Source organism: Triticum aestivum, chromosome 7D, assembly GCF_018294505.1.
Source record: "Triticum aestivum cultivar Chinese Spring chromosome 7D, IWGSC CS RefSeq v2.1, whole genome shotgun sequence".
NCBI lineage: Eukaryota > Viridiplantae > Streptophyta > Magnoliopsida > Poales > Poaceae > Triticum > Triticum aestivum.
In genome coordinates, this window is record NC_057814.1 from 542,199,142 (window position 1) to 542,213,043 (window position 13,902).

The 13,902-nt window shown below is 55.8% G+C and overlaps 1 protein-coding gene across 1 annotated transcript; it reads right to left on the minus strand.

Moving 5' to 3' along the window:
* Positions 1-2,486: 2,486 nt before the first annotated feature.
* On the minus strand, positions 2,487-6,234 carry LOC123165141 (peroxidase 16). The gene is made up of 4 exons (XM_044582777.1): positions 5,636-6,234; positions 5,357-5,548; positions 3,667-3,832; positions 2,487-3,213 (listed from the first exon to the last, which is right to left on the minus strand). Exons 1-4 carry the CDS (start codon positions 5,894-5,896, stop codon positions 2,801-2,803), a joined length of 1,032 nt encoding a protein of 343 aa, XP_044438712.1. The 5' UTR covers positions 5,897-6,234; the 3' UTR covers positions 2,487-2,800.
* Positions 6,235-13,902: the final 7,668 nt, after the last annotated feature.

The window sequence follows — 13,902 nt, forward strand, 5'->3', positions numbered from 1 at the left end:
GGTCAAACCCGCGCTTGATGTGCGGGTAGAAGACCACGCGCTCCGTACCCTTGGGCCGCGGCTCCCGCTCACCCTGCAGCAGGCGCGCGGCAACCTCTGTCTTCCCCGGCAAGCGCTTGGTGGTGCGAAGGTAGGCGATGTCGTCCAAGGTGACGGTCGAGCCCATCCACGATCCCGACGGCAGCGCCATCAACGAAGACAAAGAAAAGAAAGGAAGAAGAACGGCGATGAAGCTCTGCTCGAAGCGATGGGCGCCGCAGCGCGAGACGGTCGCAAGAAGCAGAGGAAGGACGAAGAGGCAGGGGAGTGCGAGCGAGAATGGTTTCCGCCGCTCCCCTCCCCCAATTTATAGCCCGCGGTTCGAACGTGGGGAAGTGGGATCGTTTGCGCTCGCCCGTCCCACTTCCCCGCAATAACTGCGCACGTACGCGCACAATAACTGCCTAGAGAATGGCAACCGACTCGCGGATGCCGCAATAAATCCGCACGCGTGGGCCGAGGGCGCACGGCGGCGGGCCCCAGCACATCGCCCGGTCCTGTCACGCGCGTGGCCTGTCAGGCCCCTCCGGCTTCCAGGCGCCACGTGGCGCCCGCGCGAAGCCCAAAAGATTGCTCCAAGATTCGGCGGACTCTTCGGTTTCCCGCCGCTGCCGGAATGTTGCGATCCAGCTTCCTGAAGCCGGCACGCAGTGGGTGTTTCCGGACCCGGCGGTCACAAAATTCGCCTCCTCAAGGGGGGGAAACTGCGAAGGCCCTCCCATCCGAAGACGGCGGACCTTCACAGCTTCGGGGACTACTGTCAGGGGGATGAACCCCGGGCAGGCAACGGAACCCGGATCCTTTTCAAAAACAATGGGGCCAGCATCGCCTCTCAAGCCGGCTTATGCTTGGCCAGGTTGCTCAACCCGGCCAAGCCTCTCGACCCGGCCAAACTCTCCAACTCGGCTAGACTCCTCAACCCAGCCCCAATGGCCAGCTCAAGGCGGCCGAACCCGGCACACCAAGACTTCTCCAACAAGCCAGCCTCACCTTTGGCGCGTTCCTCAACACGGCCTCGGGTCAGCTCCCTTCCCATCCCAGCCGTACGATGGGACGAGTCTCCATCCACTGATGACCGAGGAAACACTGCCCCGCCCATGCCTCTGGTCAGCCGGACGTGGCAACAGTGCCCCACCTACTCGCTGACCAGGGCCGGCGTGGCAACAGTGCACCCATCGTCACTGGTGACGCCAGCAAGCAGCGAACTGACAGAGGGCCACTGTAGCCGACTCAACCCGGCCACTCCCTGACGATCGACAAGACGGCGAATAGTGCCCCTAGGCACGCGGGACCCGCGCCCGGAGAACCCGAAGAGCCCTGACACCCGGCGGGTCCCAGCGCCGGCTTCCCGGACCATGACAACCCGGCCCCACGGCCTTGTAACATTTGTACCCCTGGGGGTTGGCCTATAAAACCCCCAGGAGCCCTCATGCATATGGGCACGACGAGAACGATAGCGAACACCAGATCAACTAGACTAGCCACACTAGGAGAGGGAGCAGCCTAAGCCTTGGCCTGCCTTCCTTCTTCCTCGATACAGCTCTAGGAGCGACTCTGTACTGCTGCATATAAACCACACTCGGCAGGACTAGGGGTGTTATCTCTCCGGAGAGCCCCGAACCTGGGTATGTCTTGCGTCCCACACCCGCTCATGCCGACCTCGCCTCTGGAGCCCACCAATGCCCTCGAGCCTCCTCCTCTCTTTAGCCATCCCTTGGCATCTGCCGTGCGCCCACCACAACACAAACCCAACAAACACCTTCAGAGACACCTGTAGAGCATCTTTATAATGACCCAGTTATGTTATGACGTTTGATAGCACACAAGGTGTCCCTCCTGTATTCGGGAGTTGCATAATCACATAGTCAAAGGAATATGTATAAGTCATAAAGAAAGCAATAGCAATAAAACTAAACGATCATTATGCTAAGCTAACAGATAGGTCTTGCCCATCACATCATTCTCCTAATGTGATCCCGTTCATCAAATGACAACACATGTCTATGGTCAGGAAACTTAACCATCTTTGATTAACGAGCTAGTCTAGTAGAGGCATAATAGGGACACTCTGTTTTGTCTATGTATTCACACATGTATCAAATTTCCGGTTAATACAATTCTAGCATGAATAATAGACATTTATCATGATACAAGAAAATATAAATAACAATTTTATTATTGCCTCTAGGGCATATTTCCTTCACCGACCGCCCCTCCTTGTGCTCCCAAACCCCCATGCCTCCTCCCACCTTCCTCCTTCAATGCGCAGATCGACGCAGAGTTTGCCCTAGCGTTTTCTGTCGCCGCTGCCGTGTGCATCCTCTGCCATCCATGCTGATGCATGTTGCATCCTCTGTCACCGGCTGGCTGGAGCCACCATGCCATACAGTGCAGTGCACAGAACATTCAACTTCACATAGTACATCCACTGTATTAACATGCAACTGTTTCAAAAAATAACTCCATTCATTCATATGGGATAGTATACTTGTTGATTAACTGGACCAATCGTAACATTTACATGGATGTAACTGTGCCTCCTATCCCACGGCATTTATATGCTTTATTACATGGTGAAGAAAAGAATCGGGCTTGAACAAATCGGCTATGACAATATGACTTGTGTGAGCATATGGGGCGAGCATGGGCAGGGAGAAGAGGAGAGACACATGACAGAATTGATTGATTGGCCCATCCATCCATTTACCCTCTCTACTGAATGTACGTGTGATGCTACCACGGCAGCTAGAGCTAAGCAACATTAGTTGACCTTGGTGCAGACCCGGCGGATCTCGGCGTCGGAGCCGGCGGTCTTGACCCCGATGCGGCCGAGCTTGGCCATGGCGGCGACGAAGGCGTCGAAGAAGGCGGTCTGGTTGGCGGCGAAGTGGTTGACGGTGGCCCGGGAGCGGCGGTCGGCGAAGAGCACCTGGTCCGACGACAGCAGGCCCTTCTGCTGCTGCAGCGTCTGGTAGTAGCCGTTGTCGAACTTGTTGGGCGTGACGGCGTCCAGCATGGCCACCGTGGTGGGGCTGTAGTTGAGCGGGCACGTCCCCCGCATCTGCCGCAGGAAGGCCAGGTTCATCGGCGGGCTGTACTGCGGCCGCGCCCCCTTGAACGTGTACAGCCGCCGCACGAACTTGTCGCAGTGCGTCACCCCGATCGTGTGCCCCCCTGCACCACATTTCATTTCCACGTCAGCACAGTAAGATCGAGATGGATTTACGGGATCTGATCAGTGACAAGGAAATGGCCTGCACGCGCTGCAGCCAAAGTACTTGTCTACCCAACGCCAGGCTGGAAGGGCCATGCGTTTCTACGAGCATGCAGTAGGCCTTGGCTGGCATTGGCTTGCATGCCTGATGGGATCGGTTGGTACACTTGTGGAGAGCAATGTGGTACTGATGGGGATATGAGAAGTGATGAGCGCCCTCACGGCGCCGCTTCCCCCATTCGGCCACTCCGGTTGGGTGGCACGCATGGGACTTGCTAACCACCGTTCCAACTAGAGTATCTATCTATCTATCTTGAGCGGCTAATAATTCAGAGGGAATGTTTTGGGGTGATGTTGCCGGAGGGAGATTATCAACCAATCAATCAATCAATCAATCAAGCCGTACTACTGACCTGAGAGGGCGATCATGTCGGTCTGGGTGAGGCCGTTGGCGGCGAAGAGCTTGTTGAGCTGGTCCAGGGAGAAGCCGGCGCCGGGGAGGCTGTGCTTCACCACGGCGCGCGTCCCCACCTTGCCGTCCAGCCGCCCCAGCTCCACCGGGTAGAACGGCCCTCCCGCCTGCATCATCATCAAACCAAATCATCATTAGTAATAGTATCATCATTAGCAGTGAGATTATTACAGAACGGTACAGTAGTACGAGCCGACGAGCACGCGCTTGAGTCTGGCCATAATGGGGTAACATAAGTAGTATCATGTACTTGGACTCGCAAACATGCTTATGTCACAGGCAATTAAAAAAATGGTTATAGTAACATAGGTAGATACTGTAATATAAAATGTAGTGCTTATGTGTCATGCATGGCAATAAATGAGACAACCTATGATACTATGCACTATAGAGGTAGTAACATAGACTAGTAACATATCATGTTAGTAGTCTAAGTTACTCCCCGCTATGACCAGCCTGAGCAGAGTTTCCGGCACGGCGCGTAACTTGCGCGACTCCTCAATAATTGACGGATTAATTCCGCAGCAGCTCTACCGCTGCCTGCCACCACAGTGGCCATACAGATACGTGCTCGGCGGATTGGTTGTCGCCGTACGTACGCGGTTCATTTACGCGGCCAAACCGTGTGTACGCACCACGCCGGGAGACGCTTTTTTCACCGGGGCGGCTGAGCCCGGTCAGGTCAGAAGAGGAGGCCGGTCCGAGACGGACAGCGCAGCGGTAGCAGTAGCAGTAACTCGCTCCCGTCGCGTCCGTCCCCACGCCGTGCCCTCTGGACTCTGGACTCTTGAACACTGCTGCTGCTACTGGATGAACGAATAAATACGACAGCGGAGTTCCGACCGGCTTGGCCGCAGCTGGGACCACGACCGTGTCGGCCCCAAAATTTTAGCGCCAAAAGATCCCGACTTTTCGAGCTTCTGGAGTGCCCAAATCGAACTAGGTCCAAAACTGTGCGATGAAACACCGAAGAATGTTACTCTCTTCGGTTAAGAACTACCACAGGTGGGATTGATGTGGTGGCAAGTGACATTAATACTGCTTAATCTAGTTGTAGTCCTCTTCATAGTACGTAATCCAGTACAAGTATACGAGTAGTTGTTTGTTGGGCAGCGAAACTTAATCCAATCCTAGCTAGCTGCTGTATGCTGGTGGCAATGGTTTCGGCACCACCGACGTTGCGGCGCGCGCACACAAACTCCGGGCATGGCGCGTGGGCACGTACGTACGTGCGTGTTCCCGGCACAGGGAGAGGCGTAATTGCGTCGTCACTGACTCACACACAGCTAAGAGAGAGAGAGAGAGAGAGAGAGAGAAGGCTCGTCACTACGGCTGCACACGGCGTGGGACATGTCAGCGCCATCATAGCTGTCGCTCGACGGGCAGGTGCGCCGCGGCCGCGCCGAGAGCGAGCCACCGGGCGCGAGACAGAGCCGCTCGAAGGAGCAGCCGCGCACGGTTAGCACTAATACGACAGGGAGAGGGCTTAGTGATGGTTTAGGAGCACGGTTTGTTGGCCACCTCCTAATTGATCCCTCGCGTCGCCGTCGACCAAAGAAAGGCGGCACTCGAGCGGCTCTCCGCGCTTTCAGGCCGAAAGCAGCAGCAGCGTGAAGGGAGACGGGATTTACCTGCTGGACGACGTCGCGGGTGGCGAGCGCGAGGATGTCGGCGCAGGAGACCTTGTTGGAGCAGCCGGCGACGGCGTCCACGGCGGCCTTGGCGCGGGTGATGAGGTCCAGCGCGTCCGGCGACAACGTCGTGTCCGCGCCCGCGCTGTGCTCGTCGCCCGGCCCGGAGATGAGCACCGAAGCGTCGCACCCCTGCACACCCATACCATTCGATTAATCGATGCAAACAACAGTTAAACACTAGAAGCAAGCTTTGATTTTTGTATGCGGCGCGCGTACCCTGACGAAGCAGTCGTGGAAGAAGAGGCGGAGGGTGCCGGGCGCGGCGTTGAAGGTCTCCTGCAGCTTCTGGGCCACGGCGCCGCGGACCAGGGTCTCCACGTTGGGGCACGTCTTCGCGTAGTAGTTCCGGCTCAGCCCCGCCGCCGCCGCGCGCGGCGCCGCCGTCGCCAGCAGCAACACGCCGAGGACGACGGCCGCGGCGACAAGCACGCTCTGCCGCCGCGACCGCAGCCGCAGCCCCCTCGACCTCATTGCCATCTACTAAAGGAGCTGCTTGTCTCCCTCTCTTGGACCCTTAACTATCTCTTCTTGCTTACGGCTTCCTCGCTCTGCCCTGCCTGACCTTAATTGATGCTTGCACTTGCCGCTGCCCTCACTCTCCCTCTCTCTCTCTCTCTCTCTGTAGCTAACACTCGGCGTGCCTTAAGTGAGGAGAGAGGCGGGCGCGCGCGCGCTTATATAGACGGGGAAGATGACTAGATGAGGTGAGCTGGGCCTCGCCTGTCGCCTCTCCTCGCCGGCGAAGGAGCTGGCTAGAGGAGTAGACCCGAGACGAAGGGTGGAGTGTTACGAGCTGCAATGATGTGGACGAGGGAAGGAGTAGTGAGAATATTAAGGCATCGGCATGGGGACACGCCCTGCTCGGCTCCGCACTAAACAAAACCCCAACGCCAGCCCGCCAACGGCTGTGATCCTCTAGTCCTCGCCCACTGCTCGCTTTGGAGAGCCTGCCAGAACAGAGGAACACTAAGCAACCAGAGTCCGGATTAACGTAATTTAATACGAGTTTGCAGTACACGGTGCGCAGGCATTTGCTGAAACCTGTGATTAAAACTAGGGATGGACGATCCCAGCGGCCAACTTGATCACCGTCTGCTTCCGCGGCAGCTAGCTAGCGGGCTCGCTCGTGTGCTTTGCTCCGCGCGCACGCCAAACGTGTCGCGTCACAGCTGTGTCCGCATCCGGCCCATGCATTTCGGCGCGACGGATAGGCTTTAGTATTCGAGTACCGAAACGGAACCGGACGAGTCCCACGGGAAGGCTACCGGCCCGGAAAGAAGCTCACGGGCTCCGCCACGACGCCGCCGGTACTCGCCGCGCCCGCCCGGGAACGGAGGCGTGTAAGTACGTGCTCACTGGTCAGGCCATGTGCCGGGCTCGCGGTACTGTGCAATTAGCTAGCTGTATCACGTCAATCACGTACGTAACCAAGTTCCAGAAAAACAAAACGAGAGCTGTACAAAAAGATGTTGCGTCTGGAACTCTAGATACCGCCGCCGCCTCGAGTCGAGGCCCACACGTACTACACGTAGGTAATACGCCACGGGTGCCGCGGGAAGAAGAGGGGAAAAGCGAGAGGAGCGGCGAGGACGGAAGAGAAGAGAAGTCGAGAAAGGGAGGGAAGCAGAGTCAAAAAGGCCGGCGGCCGTGTTCTTCTTTTGTGGCTTGCGCATATATCCCCGTGTGATCTTACGGGCATAGTTAATGCTAAATCTACCACTACGGGGGTGGGAGTGGTCGAGTGGTGCTGCCCGCCTAGTGCACGAGACATCCTCTGCCTGTTTCTGTATGTTTGTTGTTGAGGGCGGTAACCGACGCGGACGAGGGAATCCGTGACGCAGAGTCGCAGACATGCATCAAAGTGGGCATAAAAATACTAGAGTGCCCCTAGTATTAACAAAGGGTAGGTACGAGTGATGCGTTGGTAGCTTTTGTTTAGAGTAAAACTGACTGGAGTGAACAGATCCGGCCTGTTGGGAGACTCGACCGCTATGACACGACAAACTTTGCGGAAACCAGCTGCAGAGATGTGCATTTTCTTTACACGGAATGAGGCACAGAGATGTCTGCTGTTTTCTTCAGATTATTATTATAAGAAATAGATGACATCTCAATAAAGGAAGTCAAGTATTTCAAAAAATATATATAAGTAAATAGATAGTCTCTCCGTCTCATAATATAAGAACTTTTTTCAAGCTACGAGGCGGAGTAGCATATGCAAGCCGTTATTGTAAATGCGACGTGATCTTCTTTTTATCTGGACAGTAGCAGATTTGGCGTGTTTGTACGGGAGAATATCACATGATATCACCATTCAAATGATACCATGATATCAGTTTCAAAAATCTAATTTTTGACCAATCTAAAATTGGATTTTTGAAACTGATTAATGGTATCACTTAAATGATGGTATCATGTGATATTCTCCCATGTTTGTACAACCGGTAGACGTTGGGTAAAAAGAATCATGGTATAGAAACTCTCACACATTTCTGACTCTGTTTTGTACACGGCCTTCGCTAATGAATGCATTATATGGTGCCTTGGTTGCTCCTTCACGGGTTTGCCCCTCGAGTGACTCGTGTTGGATTCTCCACAACTTAGGAACGGTCTCGCTTAAAAAAAACGATTCTGAGAGCATCTACAATCGGACCCCTTAAACCCGTCTTAAATGTCTGGATAGGCCGCCCGGTCACGATTTTTTAATCCAGACGAGCCTCTCGAACGTCCAGGCTGATCGGTCCCCATTTTCATTCAGATATGGGGTGAATATGGGGGCGGCCGGGCACGCCCGTCACGTCGGACCTGGCCATGCTGGCCCACCCGATCCCGCATAAAATCCTCCCCATCCGCTCGCCGGACCAAACCCTAGCCACTTCAATCCCCTCCCCTTCACTCCCCTCCGTCACCCAAACTCGTCTCCGGCTCCTTCCGGTCCTCTCCGGCATGGCGGGCAGCGGATCCGAGTCCTTCACCTCCAGATCCATTGACCCCGAACTCATCCCGCGTGACCCTGAGGAGGAGATGGCCGTCCGGCTTGCGCTCCGCCGCGCCCGGGATGAGGCCCGTGGACGGCTGCGCTCGGACTCCATCCGTCGGGAATCCATTGCGTCCGCCCAAATGGGGCGTGGATACGACGCTAGGCCGGGCATAGCTGCCTCGCCAGAGGCTGTGCGGTCCGTCTGGCGTCTGAAAGCGCTGGCGGACGCGCTACCCCTCCGGTGGCACGCCGAGCATCGGGACGCATCATGGGCCTCGTCCGACGAGGCCATGGCATGGCGTGCCCGCCGTGCAAGCCGGCGGCGGATGTTGGCGAGGCGGAATCGCATTCTCCAGCGCCCGTATGGCGCATCAGTCCGGGCGCCGCAATCGCATCGTGGTGGACGTTGGCGGCTCGTCCATGGATGGACCCATCATCGATCTGACGTCCACCGGCACCGTTCGGGTTCCGGTCTCCGACGAGGAAGGGTAGGGCATGGGAGATGTCGGGGCCTTGAGTCCCGTGAGCCAGCTCGTGTCCCATGCCCTACCCTACCCTACCTTGCCGGCGACCGGCCCAACACTCTGACGAGCGCAACCGGCCACCGGGCATGGCCAGGGCGGAGCCGGGCGAGCGGGGAGCGGAACCGGATGAGCTCCGCGTAGATTAGGTTTCACGTTGCATGTAATAATATGGATTTGAGATTTCTAATTTGAGGTATCCGGATGTAGAATGCGTTTTTTAGAGCATCTACAGCCGGACTTGGCACATCTGACCCCTCAAACGCTCGCGGACCCGCCCGGGCGCGTCCGCGGACAGTGACCGGGCACTCCTCAAATTGCGCCGTCCACATCCGTGTCTCTCATATCCGAACCCCTATATCCATACTATAGCATGCAAAATCGATCAAACTACGTAGATCAGCTCGGCACATAGCAATTGCACAATAGTTCTCTAAAAGATCCACCAAAGTTCACACAACGACGGACAACTATGTACTACATCTAAAACTTGAAATTAAAATCAACCTCACCACTTCTGGGCCGGCCCTTTCCCCTTCTGGTCACCAGCGTAACTGTACCCATCGCCGGCTGGTGGAGGATTCGTCCGATTCGTCGAAGGAGGAGCCATCGGAGGAGGAGGAGCCATCGTCGTCGGAGGAGGAGTCGATGATGACGAGGCCCTTGAGGCACTAGACCGGCCGGTCCTGCTAGCACCTGAGCTTGGCCAGCCGAGCCGCCTCCTTCGCCTTCTCCAACGCCTCGCGCTCGGACAGCTCGATGGCAAGCCGAAGAGCCTTGGCGTTCTTCCCGCAGAGCGTCCGGCGGTAGATCCACACGAGGAGCTGCTGGTCCTCGTCGTGCTCCGCCGGTAACTCACGCCGCAGGCGGACAGATCTCTCCACAGCCTCCGTCTCCCTTGCACGCTGCCTCTCGCGGCGGGCGATGCGCGCCTCCGACTCCGCCGTGCGCGTCCGGGCCGGCGGGGCGGGCACAAGCACCCACCGCCGCCCACGAGGGGGAGCAGCAGCCGGCGGGGCGAGGGGACGGCGCGGGGAAGCAGCAGTAGACGGGGCAATGGGACGGCGTGCAGGAGGCGCCGATTGCACTGGCCACCTGTCAGAACTGCCCATGGGCCGGGAGGGGCCAGCGTCGGCGTCCGAGATGCGCCGATGGGGAAGTGGCGGCGGCTGCGGCGAGGCTGCAGATCTGGAGCTGCCCCCGGTGTCCACCTTGGACCGCTCCAAGACGATGCGGAGGGCAAGCTCATAGTCTGGATCCACCTCGTCGACGGAGCGGCTGCCAGAGCTCGACATTGCGCCGGATTCGATCAGAATCGGTTAGGGAAGAGGAGAGGACAGAGTGAGAGAGGAGAGTGAGTGAGCTAGGGTTTCAGACCGACAAGGCCGATGGGGGGTTTTGTGGGACATCCGTGGGTCGGTGATGGGCCGGGCTTGTCAGGCGGACGCGTCCGGGCGTGCCCGGGCCACCCCATATCCGCCCCATATTTCGGCTGGATATGGGGGGTGCCGGTCAGTCTGGGCGTTTAAGGCCCGTTTAAGGCGTCCGTCTAGGTCGAAACGACCTGATCGGGCAGCCCGCCCGAGCGCATGAGGCAGCTTTGAGAGGTCCGCCGGTAGATGCTCTAACTGACTGCAAAATGTGTAGGTTTTCTTAATGCTACGTGCTTGGCACAGAAGGAAAGTGGCACGGCTCGATGGAAGTGGAGGGAAAGCATCAAAGCAAACCAAGCAGCCGCGCCTCTCGGTCTCGGACAGGGCTAAGTAACTGCGTCCGTCGACCTATATAAAATTCAGGTCACATCCGGCTGATTGGAAATCCATTGGAATCAAATCTCCTTGGAATTTTGGTCTTGTGTGGCCGCGGCTTAAAGAACGGCTATAGCTTTCATGCTTTAGCAAAACACGAGTGGGTTATCCTCCGAGATTTGTCACTGCACTAAGCATATCTTGCAGTGAAGGGACACATCTTCATTCCCGTTGCCTTCGGCTGGGCATTATCGAATTTGGAATCTCTACTGGACATTACTGTTCCCCGTGATTAATTTCACGTTGTCCGGTGCAGAAGTGTGTAACTTTGGACAGGGATATGCAGCTTCCAATATCAGTATAGAGCAGTAGTGTATCTGCGAAAGAATCGCAGAGAACAAGCCGTGCACACTGTGAGGCACATCTGATCCCCATTAACTGAAATTCAGTGCCGTTGCATGGAATGACTCGTATGGGCCATATACGAAGTAAAGCAATTATGCCGCGGGTTGCTCTGGAATACAAGTTTTGCTGGAATATGCTTGTCCCAACCGACCAAGTAATGCTCGTTTTTTTCTTCCTTTGTTCGGGTTGGGTTGCAGCTGATTAGACACAACAAATCTTTTGCACAAAATATTGCTAGTATCTTGCAGTGTTGTCAAGTCGAGTAGAAGTGAGTGCCAAGGCGAATGATTAAAGAGAACACACGCTGATCAACTCGGGTAGAGTATGAGGAGGGCGCAGTGCGGCACAGACCAGTCAGTAGGACAATCGAACGCTTTAACGGTAACTGCTTTGGAAAAAGCTTGACACTTACTACAAGTGTATAAAGTGCATCACTCTACCCCGCTTCCAGAACCCAAAAAGAGTGGATAGTGTCTGAGAAAAACAACCCGGTCCTGTCGTAGTGGGACGCACGGTGGAGGTCGCAATTATATATCTCGCGGACATATACGCGCTGCGAAAGCGCGACAGTAATCACCACTGACGTAATTTGGACGGCAAAAAGACCCAGTAAGCCATGATTAAAAAACAGGGGTTAGACGATGATTACAAGATCTTCCAACGTGCGAGACACAAGACACAACGGCCGGGGAGCAGATATATATATACACCTCCCGAACCACTATATATAACTTCATTTGCCTTTTCGAGAAAACTGACCACATGTCGGCAGTTCATCGATCACATGTCCAAGGAAATTTATCAGTACGTGCTTGGTTCTGTTGCGATCCATGAAGCATGTCGTTGCGTGCGTGCGTGCGTGCGCTCGCATAGAATCGCGCAGCTAGCTCCGGCATTCATCCTCGTGGACATGCGTGACGCCTAGCTAAAACCCTAGCCGCACGTACGCGCGTGCGTACTACCGCGTAAGACTAGCCACAATGGGTAGTGTTACTACTCTATGTTAGTACCTCCACAATGGGTAGTAATATAGAGGTGGTAACATGCAAAGCTTCATTTATTAGGTTATAGACTCATATCGCATTGGGACATGTGATGTTACAGTAACTAGCTAAGTTACTACAACTACCTCTCTCCTCATCAACTCATTGCCACGTAAGTAAATTTGCTGAGTTAGACTTGATGTTACTGCTGAAGTTACTCCCACCATGGCTAGTCTAAAGCTCTTGACGAACCAAGGCCATCAATGTTCGTTCGGTGCGTCGCGGCATGTCGATCGGTACGGCGGCGCGCCCGATCCCGTCGTGTGTCTCCCAATGATCGATGCGACCCCCGGCCGCGCCTTTCTTGACCTGGATACATTGACCACCGATGGGAGCACGCACGGGCGTCGCATGCACGCGCCGGATCCGGGCGGAGCGCGGCGCCCGCGGTCTCCGTTACGATCGGCATGGGCCGAGGCGAAGGCACGTAGGATGTGTGACCCGCCGTCCGCAGCGGCAATTGACGCATTAGCGCGATCTATACATCGAGCGTGACGGATACATAGGCGGAGGAGAGATCTTAAGTGAAGTCGCCGTCCGGTCGTTGAGGACGCACGCACGCACGTACCGTGTTGTTTTCGCGCCCATGTCGACCACCACGTCCGTCGTTTTTGCCGCGGATTCCATCGCCCCCGTGGGTGCCCTGCCTTGTGTGCATCGTGGTGGATGGATGTGGCCATCCGTCCTGCTGGGATCGGATGTTATGTCGCCAATGTATGATCTTATCCTTTCCAGTAGGCTAAGCATTCGTGCATCTATTCCTAATCTATGTGTGAATGTTGAATGTTGTCCGCTCTAAATGTTAAAGTTGATCATGATGAAAGCATTCGTGGAATACGTAAGTGCAAATCCCATCCCGCAATGCGCCGAGCAGCGCTCGCTCGCCCGCCCGTGAGCTTTAGGCCGAACCCATTCGCGCCATGCGCTGTACTACGCGCGCTCACAGCCTTGGTTATTAGTACGCCCGTGAGCAAGTCGACCAGCAAAGCAGCCCAATGACGATGACTCTTGAAGAAAGCTCGGATAGATGATGATTCCAAGTGTAGATAAATAATTTGCAATACAATGTATTGATCGGAGTGCTGGTGCACGTATATATAATATAAGGGAAGACCTCTACCTCAACTATACAAGACTAGGAGGTGGGCCACAACTCCAATACACGTGCAATACAAAATATATACTCAACACCCCCCGCAGTCGAAGCGTCGCTGGAGACACAGAGACTGGACCGAAACTCCTCGAAGACAGAAGTAGGCAATCCCTTAGTCATCACATCAACAAACTGTTGCGTCATCGGCACGTGGAGAACCCGAACACGGCCAAGGGCAACCTGCTCGCGCACGAAGTGAATGTCGAGCTCAATATGCTTCGTCCGTCGATGGTGCACCGGGTTGGCAGAGAGGTAGACCGCGCTGACGTTGTCGCAGTAGACAAGAGTGGCCATGTGAACATCACAAAGCAATTCCTGAAAGCAGCTGACGTATCCAAGAGCACTCGGCCACGGCATTAGCCACGGCACGATACTCTGTCTCGGCGCTGGAGCGGGAGACCGTGGGCTGCCGCTTTGATGACCAAGAGATCAACGAGGGCCCAAGGTAGACGCAGTAGCCTGACGTAGAGCGTCGCGTGTCGGGGCAGCCAGCCCAGTCAACATCCGAGCAGGCCACGAGGTCGGTGGAGACGGAGGCCGTCAGGGTGAGTCCCAAGGACATGGTGCCGCGTATGTAACGGAGAATACGCTTCACCGAAGTCCAGTGAGAGTCACGCGGGGTGTGCATATGGA

What these genes read in the sequence shown, in the direction of transcription:
- LOC123165141 (XM_044582777.1), bottom strand. Translation starts at nt 5,896, where the DNA reads ATGGCAATGAGGTCGAGGGGGCTGCGGCTGCGGTCGCGGCGGCAGAGC. An exon ending in TCCACGACTGCTTCGTCAGG is followed by an intron (nt 5,549 to 5,635) that starts GTACGCGCGCCG and finishes ATGGGTGTGCAG; the next exon opens with GGGTGCGACGCTTCGGTGCT. An exon ending in CCCGCGACGTCGTCCAGCAG is followed by an intron (nt 3,833 to 5,356) that starts GTAAATCCCGTC and finishes ATGATGATGCAG; the next exon opens with GCGGGAGGGCCGTTCTACCC.